Raw genomic sequence first — 13,165 nt, forward strand, 5'->3', positions numbered from 1 at the left:
GTTAAATATCTGAAGCAGATCCTCCTGAAACCAGGACTGGTGCTCAATCCATTCATTACATTATTTAGATGATATATCAATTTATTTACTCAAGAATCTTCTATGGTTTCTTATTTTCCTTGGTTAGAATCAGTTTAAATTCCTTTGCCTGACTTTGAAATTTTTATAGTTAATCTATAGTTTGCTGGCTAACTTTGAAGATGGTAGATTTTTGATTGGAAGTGATGTTACAGATCACTAACTCACTTCCTTCATTTTATAGGAGAGAAAACAGAGACTTGAAGAGGTAAAGTGACTTGCCCAGCATCATACAAGAATAAGTAGCAGAGCCAACCTGTGAACTCAAATATAAACTTTTCCTGGGTAGGAAAGAAGGAAGAAAATTAGAATTTGATAAGTATCTACCACACATCTTTCACTGCCTACGCACTACAACCCTGAAGATTGGGTGCTATTATAATCCCCATTTGAAAATTAAGGAAACCAAGGCAGATTAATTTGTTATTATTATTAATAGCAACTATTTTTTATTTAGTAATTGAATTACCTAGGGTCACATGGTCAGTAAGTGTCTGAGTCTAGATTTGAACTCAGATCTTCTTGACTCTATTGTTATTTATTATTATTTCTACTTGGATAGCCTAAGTGGTACAGTGGATAAAGCATCTGTCCTGGAATCAGGAAGATTTGAGTTTAAATCCAGGTTCAGATACTTATTAGTCATGTGACCCTGAGCTGACAAGTCACTTAAGTCTGTTTGCCTCAGTTTCCTCATCTGTAAAATAAGTTGAAGAAGGAAATAGCAAACACTCTAGTATCTTTGTAAGAAAACTCCAAAACTCCAAATGGGGTCATGAAGAATTGGGCACAAGTGAAAACAACTGAACAATAAATACCTAATGCTTATTTCTCACTATCCAACTTTTATCTTTCCGTGCCAGATACCTCTAACATTTACTAGTTGTGTGACCCTGGACAAGTCATTTATAACTTTTCTGAGTGTCCATTTTCTTATCTTATTTATTTATTGAGACAATTTCTCCCTATCTTGCCCTGGCTGGAAGTTCAGTGGAAACTCACAGTTCCAACCTATTGTTGATTAGCATGTACTGTTTCCATTCTGAGCCATTTTACCTCTATTTAAAAAGCCCAGTTGCCTAATTCCCAGGGACTTATTATATTGGTGTCATATCAATTGGATATAGACATCCAATAAATTTCAGAACTTTTGAAGTCAAGTGATCCATCGGTCCCAGCCTTTTCAATAGCAGGGACTATAAACATGTACTATCATGCCTTCTCTCTCTCTCTCTCTCTCTCTCTCTCTCTCTCTCTCTCTCTCTCGCAATTGAGGTTAAGTGATTTGCCCAGGATCACACAGCTAGGAAGTGTTAAGTGTCTGAGGTCAGATTTTAACTCAGGTTCTCCTGACTTCAGGGCTGGTGCTCTGTCTGCTGCACCATTTAGCTACCCCATCTTCTCATCCTTAAAAAGAATATAGTAATACTAATTTTACCAGGTTCTTGTGAAAATTAGATGAGGCTAGGAATTTTGTACCTGAGGCAAATTTAGTGAAATGGGTTGTACTTGTTTAAAGCATAACCCACACCTTTACATTGTTAAGGTAAACTGGAGACAGAATTCATAGGAATTGAGGAGGAATTGAGGAATTTCTTCTAGATGGAGGACTCTGAATCAACTACTGAACTTATTGGGAAGAAGAAAAGGGGGCATGGAAGACCATAGATTATAGCAACAAGATTATGTAAAGGCTGAAATGAACTTTGAAGAAGGAGAAATGGTGGTTGGGAATGTGACAGCAGAGTGAGTCTGAAAGTGGTGGTAGGGAGCAAGAAGTATATCAGCTTTTTCATCTTGGTCCCTTATATTCAGAGTGTGAGAGAAGGAACAAGGAGCCAAGAAGAAAGAAGGTAATATAAAAGAAAGCAATCTAAGGTGTAAGAGAATTTGAAAGAATAGGGTAGGGTATAGGAAGGTATAGAGATGAACTGGATAGGAGTGAAGTAAATTAAAGGGATTTTTTATTGAGGGACAAGGTGGTTTTGAATATCAAGAATCAGAAGAGCTGGAAGTAGGCATTTCCTAGCAATGGTACATTGGAGAATAACAATGTAAAATATCTGTGAGAGTAAAGATCCACATGTAACATCAAATATCCATGTTATATTTGTTTGAGTTATTTGCTCATTGAGGGCATCTAAGTGATGCAGTAGATAAAGCGCTGGACTTGGAGTCAGAAAGACTCATCACATTCAAACCTAGCCTCAGATTCTTCCGAACTGGGTGAGCCTGGACAAGTGATTTAACTCTGTTTGCCTCAGTTTCTTCATCTGTAAAATGAGCTAGAGATGAAAATAGCAAGCCATTTCTGTATCTTTGCCAAGAAAACACAAAATGGGGTCACGAAGAATTGGATGTCACTGACAAACAATTGAACAGCAACAATCAATTTATGGGCTATCATATAGTCTAGGGGCTTGGAATCAGCTTTGAGTGTAATATTTGACTTAACCACAAGGTGGAGGACTACTTGACCTGTCACAGCACTCAGAGCCTGAATTAACCTTGCAGTCTAAACAAGCTTAAGTGGCTTTCCCTGCCCAACATGCAGTCTTTCTATGGACTTTTTCCTTTGCCCCCAGGTCCTAATATAGTCTAGGAAAATAAATATTGAGAATATAAAAATATAAAATTTGCTGCTCTTACATTTATTTTCACCTTCCATCTCACAGCATTCAGATTTAGAAATTTTAGATATAGAATTAAGTGAACATTTTATTGTATACATATATAACATACATGTAGAATAAGTATATATATATATATAATAAAATAAAAAGGGAAAATAGACAATTATATTTCTCCATCTAAGTCAAGACAATCACTGCAAAATATCTATTTGTCTTTCACAGCCTTCTTATCCTCAGATTTTTCTGTGTATATTGGGAAATTCCTAAGCACTCATATAGGGACCTTCATCTTTACTCAAAGATAAAAGAAAAGGAAGGGGGAAGATGAGACTATCCCATGGTATACCAATCTGCTCCAGAACAAGATTCACAGTAATTGCCCATCCTCAGCTGATATTGGCTAATGCTGGTTTTGATATGGTTTTTGCTTCCTATTGTCTGTATGAATCCAGGTTGTTTATCTCTCCACTTCAGTGCACTCAAGTCATGATCTGAAGTTTGAATGGGAAAATGTCACAAACACAGAAAACACCCCTTTTTATGCAATCAGTAACTGGGACTTAAGACATGTTCTTTTTAACCTTGGAATAGATTTTCTTTGCATAATATCAGAATTTATTCTCTTAGCCTCTGAATATCATCTAGTTCTTACTATGCCCTGACCCATTTATTCCTCATTAGTCCTTCTGCTCTTGCATACTGGACCTTCCAGGTGGCTTAAGTCTTTTTCTCTGAGTGGAGAATAATAAATTGTTATTATTTGAGAATAATTACAATGAGAATAGTGGCAGGAAATATGCAACACAGATATTTTCACCAAGGGCAAAGCATCAATCATCTTGTTCAGCTCTGAACAAGATATTATTCAGCTCTTTGCAAACTTTCCATTTAGCAATTATTATTAAACTTATTCTAATCTGGATTATTGCTTTTTATCTGACTAAAATGTTTTTCTCCCTTTATTCCCCCTAGAGAAGGAGTTCTTACTAGTTTTTTTTGGTGTTATGAAACCCTTTGGCAATGTGTTGAAACCTATGTGTTGAAACCATAGGTTTCTCAGAATGTTTATGAATGGATAAAATTAAATATTTATGATCACAAAAAACCAATTATACTGAAAGAAAGATGCATTTTCCCCATGCATTTTAATGAACTCCTCTCAAAATTTTCCATTGGATGCCTAGTTTCATGGATCCTAAGTTAAGAATCTCTACCTTCTTAGAAAATGAGGGCATCATATTAAACAAAACTCAGAACAGTCAAAGCTATGGTTTTTCCAGTAGTAAAGTATGGCTGTGAGAGTTGTATTCTCACAAAGTTTTGCTGACAAAGGTCCATATAGTCAAAACTATGGTTTTTTTCAGTAGTAATTTATGACTGTGAGAGTTGAAAAGCTGAGAGAACTGCAGAATTAGCATCTTTGAATTGTAGTGCTAGAAAGTCCTTTGGACAGAAAGGAGGTCAAATCACTCAGTATTTAAAGAAACCTCCAAGGTCTCTTCCAGCTCTAATGCTATTATCTGGTTTAGACTTTTAAGGCACACTTCATAGGATTACTTGGTTCTGGAGCTAAAAGAAACCTTAGATATCATCTAATCACCATATCATCTCATTTTAGAGATGAAGAACTGAAGATGAAGATGACCTGCCCAATGTCACAGGTAGCAAGTACCAGAAGCATGTTGCTTCCTTGCTGAAGCTTTTTTTCTGATGGTTTCATATAAAATATAATATAAGTATAATATAAAAATAGTTAGAAAATTTTTGAGTGTTAAACAATGGTTCATTGGTTGTAGGCATAATAATTGTGTAGAGAGGGGAGAGATCCATAAACAACAATAACATGGCATGTAATTTGTATCTATCACTATTTATTATATTAGAAATTAAAGGATAAAATTTAAAATGTTCATTTACTAATAAGTATAGGATAACACTGACACATTACAATAATAATTACATATTGACATAAGCAATTATGAAAATTAACTTATTGTTGTTTAGTTGCTTTCAGTAGTGTCTAACATTTTATGACGCCATTCAAGATTTTCTTGGCAAAGATAGTGGAGTGCCTTGCCATTTTCTTCTTTAGCTCATTTGATAGATGAGAAAACTGAGGTAAATAGAATTAAGTCACTTGTCTACAGTCTCACAACTAGAAAATGTCTAAGGTCAAATTTGAACTGAGGTTTTCCTGACTTCAGGTCTGGTATTCTATTCAGTGTACTTCCTAGCTGGCCTATGAAAATTAACTAAATTTTCCTAAATAAAAAGAAATAGTGAGAAGAGTTGTATCATTTTACATATTTTTGAAAATTTCTTAAATATATCATTTAATAAAAGATAGCTGGGTTCTCCTATCTACTTTTGCCTTCAATCTCTTGTGATACCTTTTTTTTTTTGACTGAAACATATGAAAGAAATCCAGATTCACATAGGAATGTCATTGGAAGAAGTAAAAGTATTTTTATTGCTTTTTCAGATAATTGTGGATGTTATTCTTTGGTAATTCTATTAAATTTGACAAATGGTAGTTTCTTAAAGGATAGTTGCAATGTGGAATCTGAAATGTTATCAATGAACGAATAAGATTGAGAAAACAAATAATGTCTTAGTATTACTGTAAAAATAGTTTTGACTTTCTGGAACCCCTGAAAGGATCTGGAACCCAAGAGTCCATGTATCACTGCTGTGGATAAAGCATTGGACTCTCAGTAAAATATAAGTCTCTTGAGGACAGAAACCTTTAAATACATTTTTTTTTGTCTTTTTATCTTTAGCACCCAGGACAGTGCATTACACTTAATATGATCATAGGACAATTGAACTATAGATTTAGAACTGGAAGAGATCTTAAAGACCTTCCAGTATAATTTTATGAATTTATAGATGAAGAAACTGAGACCCCTAAATATTAAATGACTTAATCAAGTCACATAGAGAGAGATCCGGCAATCAAACCTGGGTCATTTGACAGCAAATCCAGAACCCTTTGTGCTTAACAAATGCTTATTTTAGTTTTGAAAGATTTAAGAATTTTGAGCAATGCACAGATTGGCCAATATTCCAGAAGACTCATGATGAAGCATATTACTTACCACCTGATAGAGAGATAATGGACTAAAAATGCAGGATGATGCACATTTTTTTTTGATGTGGCCAATGTAGGATTTTGTTTTGCTTGACTATGCATATTTGTTATAAGAGTTTAAATTTTTTTCTTTTCTTTCCATTGGGGGATGTGTGGCAAAGTAAATGTCTGTTAATTGAAAAAAATTAATAAAAAGATAAAAGCATGCCCAAATTAAATGGAATTGAAAGTGAATGATCAAAATTTCTCTCCCTTTTTGGTAGACTTTTTAGAATGGGTCCTTAGCATATTGTCAGTGAACACTGCCTTTTAAGCCCTTAATGTATGCAAAAATCCTACCAACTTAGAAGAGGAGACTACATCAGATTTTTCATAATAAAAAAAATTTTTAGGGAGAATTTTTTGGGGACATATTCATGGGACATATTCATATGCAACAGTAAGCTTGAATATTTGAAATACCACAAAATACTAAAACCCAATCTGTTTGATTTGCAACAGGACGAGAGTTTATTGACTGACAGCATGGCTAAGAAGCGAAACACATTTTGCAAGTTTGCATTTGGCAAGAGAAAGCCAAAAGAAAAGCAGAGAGGGCCTAAAAGAGTTGATTTCTCTTAGGCTGTTCAGATAGTTTATTTCTCCAGGAAGACTCGTTATTTCATTCTCTATGACAAAGGCCATCTGAGCATCTGCTTATTTAATTTTCATTCCAGAAATATAATTAGCTTGAGATGACAGCCCTTGACTACTAGTCGGATCCTCTTTCATCATCCTGGTCACTCTGGTTTTGTTTGACTCTTTAAAAAAAGGAAAGAAACAAGAACTGGAAAGGATGAAGATTAAAAGACATATGTTTCCTAATTATGTTTTAAATAGAAGGTTCTGAGCGCAGTAAATGAAGGTTTTACTTATGATTGATGCACAGAAAGGAAACTAGGAACAAAGACTTTACCTCTCTTTGATTGGTCTGTGCCCGAGTCAGCAGATGGTAGACCTCTTGATACTTCTCCCTTGCCTCTAGAACTACTGAAAAAGAAGAAAATAGAAAGAATCATTACCAATTATTTAATTAAATAACACTAAGAATTCAGTGTCTATTTTAAGGAAAGTACTGTACTAGATTCCTGGGGGCGGGGAGGGAGGTGGAGAAGAGGGGAGGCAATCTCAAAAATCCCTGTCTTTGAAGAGCTTATGTTTTATTGGGGAGAGATATTATTTCCACTGATAAGTATGTGCAAGATAATTTGAGTGGAGAGAAAACACTGAAAAAACAATGGTGATCTGGAAAAATGTCATATAGCATGTGGCACCTGCATTGGACCTTGAAAATGAGAATAATAAGAGGTAAAAGTGAGAATTCATTCTAGACCTTTGGTGTAGATTGTTTTTCTCTTGTCAAAGAAATGGGAAGTAAGCTCATGCAATTTCCTTCCAAACATCATCCCTAGTACATAGTAGATGCTTTAAAATGCTTGTTGATTATTTAATTAGATGAAGTGTACTCCTTCCAAGGGATGCCTTATTTCAACCTGTAGATATTTAATTCCAAGGGCCAGAAAAAATAATGAAATGGAGTGATTCATGGAGTTGATTTTTACTCTCAACTTACTTCCCCTCTCCATCAAGCAGGCTGCGGTAAGTCTCAATTTCCATCTCCAGGCGGGTCTTGATGTTTAACAGCTGTTCATATTCTGCATTCTGACAATCTACCTCTCCTCTAATTTGGCAGATTTGTTTCTCCAGGCTGCTGATTTGAAGTTGCATTTGGGAGAGCCGGGCCACATAGCTTGCTTCAGTTTCTGCAAGGGTGCCTTCCAGGGAGTCTTGCTACAAATATGTGCATTCAGACACAAAATATCAAAATGAAATCATCGAAAATATTGAAAAAATATTAATGGAGATTAAGCATATATATGTCTCAGTAGTAGGAAGTGCTTCCCCAATTGTGCTTCTGACATTGTGAGTGAAATATTCATAATAAGGCAAGCTATCCATAAGTACCCATAATTTCTTTTTTTTAATTATAGCTTTTTATTTACAAAGCATATGCATGGGTAATTTTTCAACACTGACCTTTTCAAAACCTTCTGTTCCAAATTTTCTCCTCTTTCCCTCCACCCCCTCCTTTAGATGACAGGTATTCTAATACATGTTAAAATATATGTTAAAGCCAATATATGTATACATATCCATATAGTTATCTTGCTGCACAAGAAAAATTGGATGTAGAAAGAAAAAAACCCAAGAAGAAAAACAAAAATACAAGCAAACAACAACAGAGAGTGAAAATGCTGTTTTGGCCAACACTCAGTTCTCACAGTCCTCTCCCTGGGTGTAGATGGCTCTCTTCATTGCAGAACAATTGGAATTGAGTACCTATAATTTTATTGGAGATTTAGAAATGAAAAAACATCTTCCAGCCCTTTAGTCCAATCCATAATTTGGGTAAACTGAGATCTCAAAAGATCAAGTGATTTGGAGTTCTCGAGGAGGAGGTGGCTTTCATTCTTTCTCTCTCTGTATGTGTCTTGTTTTCTCTTTTCATCTCTTCCTCCTCCTTCTCCCCTCTCCCTCTTCTTCTACTTCACCTTCCCTTTCCATCTTTCTGTTTGTCTTTGCCTTTATGTCTCTGTGCCTTTGATCCTCTAGATTTACCTGTGACATTAGCTAACTATAGATTACCCTTACCTTTTCTCCTTACCTGTAGAATAACAGAAACATGCAAGACAATTTCAAGAAGTTTGAAATCAGGGCTGGCATTTACCTACCATGGTTATTAGGGACTGAAATTCAATCTCCAGGCCTTGAAGAGTCCGCTTCAGTTCCAATATCTCACTCTTGGCTGAGTCGGTTGCTCCTGCATCAGTGGAGATCTGTGCTTGCAAGGTTGCACTCTATAGTCACATAGGAGGCAAGAGAGAACGGAATAAAAGATGTGTGAATTGTTCCTTTCCAGTCATTGCTTCTGATTGCTCAGTTGCTGTGGACTTACTTGCTTACGGAACTGCTCTTCTGCTTTCCTGCGGTTTTGCTCAGCCAGCTCCTCATACTGGGCCCTCATGTTATTCAACAGTTTGGTCAAATCCATTCCTGGAACAGCATTCATCTCCACGTTCACATCCCCATGATTACTCCCCTGTGAACTGTTCATTTCCTAGAAAGGAAAAAATCAAAGGCCACCATAATAATGTTGCTGAGATAGAGAAGAAGACTACTAGACATATTGGAGAGCACAGAGGGTAACTTGGAGACCCGCAGGTGATATAACAAGAAGGACCTGGACAGACAGGAATGAACTCTGAAGAAGAGCAGAGCAAGATAGTGACTGAGGGAAGGCTATGGTTCCATTTACTCTGGTGGTGATGGATAGAAGTATAACAGCAACGTCTAGTGCACCTGGTGGCAAATTGCCTTCATTCTGATGGCTCCAGATGATCCCAGAGGTCCCATGGGGTGCAATTCTCTAGGCTCATGGTGGGAGTGAGGGAAGCAGTGGGAAAATGTCCTTGGCAGACTGAGATCTTTGGTTTTAGCAGCCTGATCATTGAGGAAGGGAACAATTGAAGAATAAGGAGATGAATCAAGCCCCCTGGGACTTTCTCCCTACCTCTTCATGATTCTTCTTAAGATAAACCAGCTCTTCATTCAAGCTTTCATACTGCATTTTCAGGTCTGATGTGGTCATATTCAACTCATCAAGCACTTTGTGAAGGCCATTTATATCTGCTTCCATAGACTGCCGTATGCAAAGCTCATTTTCATACCTTAGAAAATGTCCAGAGTGTGATTTTTCAATTAGGTGAATTATTTGAAAGCTTTGATTTCATCTACAAAATATTCATAGAATTATAGTTCTAAGACTTGGAAGACATCTCAAAGGTAGTCTAATTCAAACCTTTCATTTTTCAGATGAGGAAAACTAAGGCCAAGGGAAATTAAATGCTTTGTTCAAGGCCATACAGGTAGTTAACATCTTCAGAAGGAGGATTTGAACACAATTCTTCTGCCTCTTTCCAAATTATTTTATGAACTTTATATTTAACTACTCTAAGTATCAAACCTACCACTTTTTTATTTCCCATCTTATGCACTGATGTATATAATTATCAGATGCTAAGTGATTAAACCATAAGATTGTTTTAAAAAGATTATATATTATGTTATAATTAATTTTATAACAAAATAATATCATATATTATATATAATTAATTATTATAACAAAAATTATATATTATAATAATATATTATTATTAGGCTTAAAAAAGATTATATCTTTTAGAATTTCTTTATTAGAATATACATTTCAATTCTTTAGCAATTTCTTCTGATATAGGGCTGCTTATATTTATATGACCAATTAATTAGATGCTTTAGATTTTGGAATCAGAAAACACATAAGTAGTCATCTAGACTTCTCCTTCTTACTTTGAAGTTGAGGAAACTGATATCTTATCTATGTTCTTTTTGCTGTCTTGCTCTTTCCCTGATTTCTCTAGTCCTTCCTAGTCCTAGATTTTATTAGTTTTATTAAACTGCTTTTAGAAATAGTAGTTAAAAACAAACTTACTTCATTCTGAAATCTTCAACAGCCAACCTAGCATTGTCAATAGGTGCAATGATCTTGGCGTTGTCGATGGTAGCGGCAATGATCTAGAAAATTTTCAAAAATGGTGGAAAAACAAGGCTAAATACATCTGTACATATTTATTAAGGTAGCCTTAATTAAGAAATACTTTCCTGAGGGAATAAAAAAAAAAACTTGTCTCAATCAGTATCTTATTTCTGATATTTTAGATAATAAAACTGAAATTTATATATTACTTGAAAAGTGCTACATAAAAAACTGCCAATGATCACAAATCATCTCTTTTGAGCCTTATAATTAGTATCTTATTTCTGATATTTTAGATAATGAAATTGAAATTTATATAGTACTCCAAAAATGCTATATAAAAAGATGCCAAGCTATGAACACAAATTATCTCTTTTGAGCTTAGGAAGTAAGTTCTATAAGGATTTTTATTATATAATCTCCATGTTGAAGGTAAGGCATGTTAAGTTCAGAAATTATATGATTTGTCTAATGTGGCACAATTATTATGTATTAGAAGCAAAAGATTATGTGTCACCTGACTCCAGGAACTTAGTACAAATAACAATTTTCACATATGTAACATGTTTTCATATAATAGTATATATTATGATATTATATTATTCATATAATTATTATGTTACATTATATATATAAAATTAATATATAACAATTTTCAGTCGCTAAAAGCTTAAAAATTTTAACTTTATAGGAAAAATTTTGGGGTCCAGATCTATAATTTCACTGATGTGAGAGAACTATCTCTGCGGAAATTTTTTTCTACCTAAGAAAATCAGTGACCCCTCTTTAACAATGCCTGATATTGTTAACCTCTCAGCACCCCATGTAACAATAAGCTAAATGGATAAAGCATTAGGCCTTGAGTCAAGATAAACTGAATTCAAAGTTTGTCTCAGATACTTACTAGCTATGTGATTCTAGGCAAGTAACTTAACCTCTACTTGCCTTAGTTTTCTCAGTTGTAAAATGGGGATAATAATAATAGCATCTCTCAGGGTGATTGTAAGGATAATCCTAGATATTTATTTAGAGTGCTATAAAAATTCTCATTCTTATAATTTGTTAGACAAGACTTAAAATCAGATCTTCCTAACTATATTTTATATTGTGCTATCCTTTGTGCAAAATATTATTTAACAAACATTAATAAATCTATTACTTTTGTCATTTTAATAACCTAGAAAAAAGAAAAAGAGATTGAGATATTACGTTACCTGGTTTCTTAGGTCTTCAATTGTTTGATAATATTTGTCGTAGTCTTTCTTAGATTCTGCATTTTTAGCCCCAGACTTATCATACCATTCCCTGATCTTGATCTCCAGATCAGTGTTGGCCCCCTCTAGAGCATGGACCTTGTCTAGGTAGCTAGCCAGACGGTCATTGAGGCTCTGCATGGTTTGCTTTTCATTTCCAGAGAAAAGTCCCCCATCACTGGCAGTTCCTCCACTGCCCCTGGAGCCAGCACAACTGTAAAAGCCTCCACCAAAGCCTGCACTGGCACCCAGGCCACCTCCGTGGCCTCCTATCATGGAGCTGCTACTGAACCCACCTCCGAAGCCCCCGCCTAACCCACTGCCAAAGCCTCCACTCAGTCCACAGCTGCTGGAGCCTCCGAAGCCCCAAGCAGAGCCACCCCCCAAGCCACATCTGCTGCTACTGCTGAAGCTACTTCCACCACCAGACGCTCTGCCACAACCGCTGCCTCCAGCCTGGGAAGAAATCCTAGAGAAGCAAGACATAATGCACCAAGTCAGTCTTGTCCCAGAGGGAGGAATGGAAGTGAAGAGTGCCCTGATCAGGCCCTCCTTATATACAACGATTTAGGGTGTTTCTTTGCTTCTTTCAATTCCATCTCTGTCCTTTTACCCCTTAACCCCAGTGGATGAATTTCTCATAACTAACCTCACCCTGCTGGGTCAATTGATAATGAAAAAAATTTAGCAAGGGTGGAGCTATGAGCATCATTATCATATTTCAGCTTGTGAGCATCCCACAATCTGTTATTTCTCTATTTCCCCCCTCTTTTCTTCCATTTATCTGAATTGTTTTGTCACACATTTTCTAATTTTATGACGCATCTAGGTGGGCTTTAGAGACCTTAATCCTCTCCCTTCTCCTGTGTCACTCAGGTAAAACAATTATACATAATGTCAGAATTAGTCAGAATTCAATTGACTCCACTTAGTAGTGATTCCTCAGGCAGATTTTTTTTTAATCCAGTGATAATTAGGAGTAGCATCATATGCCTACCTTCTTTTCATTTAGGGGTACAAATAGAGCATTGCAGTGATCCTTGAAAAAGGAAATGTAAGCCTGACTTTGCAAGTTTACAGACTAGCTTTAAAAGCAAGGATTGTTAGGTCAGGTGAGATCATTTGCAGAAGATGGTCTATGCCAGTTAATGGTCTTAAACATTTTATCAAGATGTAAAGAGCAGGTTGAGGTAAATAGCTCCTGTCAAAGTCTTGGTCTCTGCATCATGCTTCTTCTTTGTTCTTACTCATCTCCCCAAAAAGCATTTAAAGAATATTTCATCTGCTTTGGTTGATCCACAAGCATTTTTTCTCATTCTCACCATTGTCTCTTTTTTATGTAGTTATAATTGGTAGTTATTGTCCTACTTTCCCCTTCATCTTGTCATTTCAATATTATTTAAAATAGCAAAAATGAATTTTTCTGACTATTTAAGAAGGGTCTACTATATGTATAATATTATACTAAATGCTAATGGAAGATAAAAAATAAATA

At 35.5% G+C, this 13,165-nt stretch overlaps 1 protein-coding gene across 1 annotated transcript; it reads right to left on the reverse strand.

Moving 5' to 3' along the window:
* Nucleotides 1-6,394: 6,394 nt before the first annotated feature.
* LOC100922314 (keratin, type I cytoskeletal 24-like) lies at nt 6,395-12,156 on the reverse strand. Its single transcript, XM_012548332.2, has 8 exons — nt 11,632-12,156; nt 10,373-10,455; nt 9,413-9,569; nt 8,798-8,959; nt 8,574-8,699; nt 7,415-7,632; nt 6,758-6,831; nt 6,395-6,602 (listed from the first exon to the last, which is right to left on the reverse strand). The coding sequence occupies exons 1-8, from the start codon at nt 12,154-12,156 to the stop codon at nt 6,499-6,501; spliced, it is 1,449 nt and encodes a 482-aa protein (XP_012403786.1). The 3' UTR covers nt 6,395-6,498.
* Nucleotides 12,157-13,165: the final 1,009 nt, after the last annotated feature.

The sequence above is a fragment of the Sarcophilus harrisii genome, chromosome 4, assembly GCF_902635505.1.
Source record: "Sarcophilus harrisii chromosome 4, mSarHar1.11, whole genome shotgun sequence".
Classification (NCBI taxonomy): Eukaryota; Metazoa; Chordata; class Mammalia; order Dasyuromorphia; family Dasyuridae; genus Sarcophilus; species Sarcophilus harrisii.

What these genes read in the sequence shown, in the direction of transcription:
- LOC100922314 (XM_012548332.2), bottom strand. Translation starts at nt 12,156, where the DNA reads ATGTCTTGCTTCTCTAGGATTTCTTCCCAGGCTGGAGGCAGCGGTTGT. An exon ending in GTTGAAGATTTCAGAATGAA is followed by an intron (nt 9,570 to 10,372) that starts GTAAGTTTGTTT and finishes ACATTTTCTAAG; the next exon opens with GTATGAAAATGAGCTTTGCA. An exon ending in TTCAGTCCCTAATAACCATG is followed by an intron (nt 7,633 to 8,573) that starts GTAGGTAAATGC and finishes ACATATTTGTAG; the next exon opens with CAAGACTCCCTGGAAGGCAC.